We start from the raw sequence: 717 nt of genomic DNA, 5'->3' as shown, positions 1-717 counted from the left end.
TCTTTATCCTGCTTTGGATCTGCTGGGTCTTTACACTGTAGATGATTGGATTCATGAGGGGTGGAAAGAGAATGTAGATGTTGCCCATGAGGACATGAACTGAAGGGGAGAGATGCTTTCCAAAGCGGTGCACCATGGTGAGGCCAATGATGGGGATGTAAAAGACCAGGACAGCACAGAGGTGGGACACACAGGTCTGTAAGGACTTAAGCCTCTCCTCATGAGAGGCAATTGCCAGCACTGTATGTAAGATAAAGACATAGGAGATGAGAATAAGCACAGCATCTAACAACAAGGTACAGATCACCAGAGCCAGGGCATAGAAGCTGTTGAAGTGAATGTCAGAGCAGGCGAGCCTGAGCAGGTCCTGGTGCAGGCAGAAAGAGTGGGAGAGGATGTGGGGGCGGCAGTAATGGAAGATCTTCAAACGAATGATAGGGAGAATGGACACAGCTGCCCTCATCAAAATGGCCACCATGAAAGGAATGACTCTACTGTTAGTCAGGATGGATGTGTATCTCAGAGGATTGCAGATGGCAGTGAAGCGATCAAAGGCCATGGCAAGAAGGACTCCAGACTCTGTGCCAGAAAGCCCATGGATAAAGTAAGCCTGTGAAATGCAGGCATTCAGACCAATTTCCTGGCTGAACCCCCACAGGATCCCCAGCACTGTGTGCACTGTGGACAGCCCCATGCACAGGTCAGTGAGGGCCAGCA

At 50.2% G+C, this 717-nt stretch overlaps 1 protein-coding gene across 1 annotated transcript; it reads right to left on the bottom strand.

Moving 5' to 3' along the window:
• Positions 1 to 7: 7 nt before the first annotated feature.
• LOC115285016 (olfactory receptor 51V1-like) lies at positions 8 to 712 on the bottom strand (the record flags this gene model as incomplete). The annotated part of the gene is made up of 1 exon (XM_029931436.1): positions 8 to 712. A coding segment is annotated over one exon (705 nt), but the record flags the coding sequence as incomplete, so codon positions are not given.
• Between the last annotated feature and the right edge of the window lie 5 nt (positions 713 to 717).

This window comes from Suricata suricatta, unplaced genomic scaffold (assembly GCF_006229205.1).
Source record: "Suricata suricatta isolate VVHF042 unplaced genomic scaffold, meerkat_22Aug2017_6uvM2_HiC HiC_scaffold_33741, whole genome shotgun sequence".
Taxonomy (NCBI): Eukaryota; Metazoa; Chordata; class Mammalia; order Carnivora; family Herpestidae; genus Suricata; species Suricata suricatta.
This window is presented reverse-complemented; position numbering and strand designations above follow the sequence as displayed.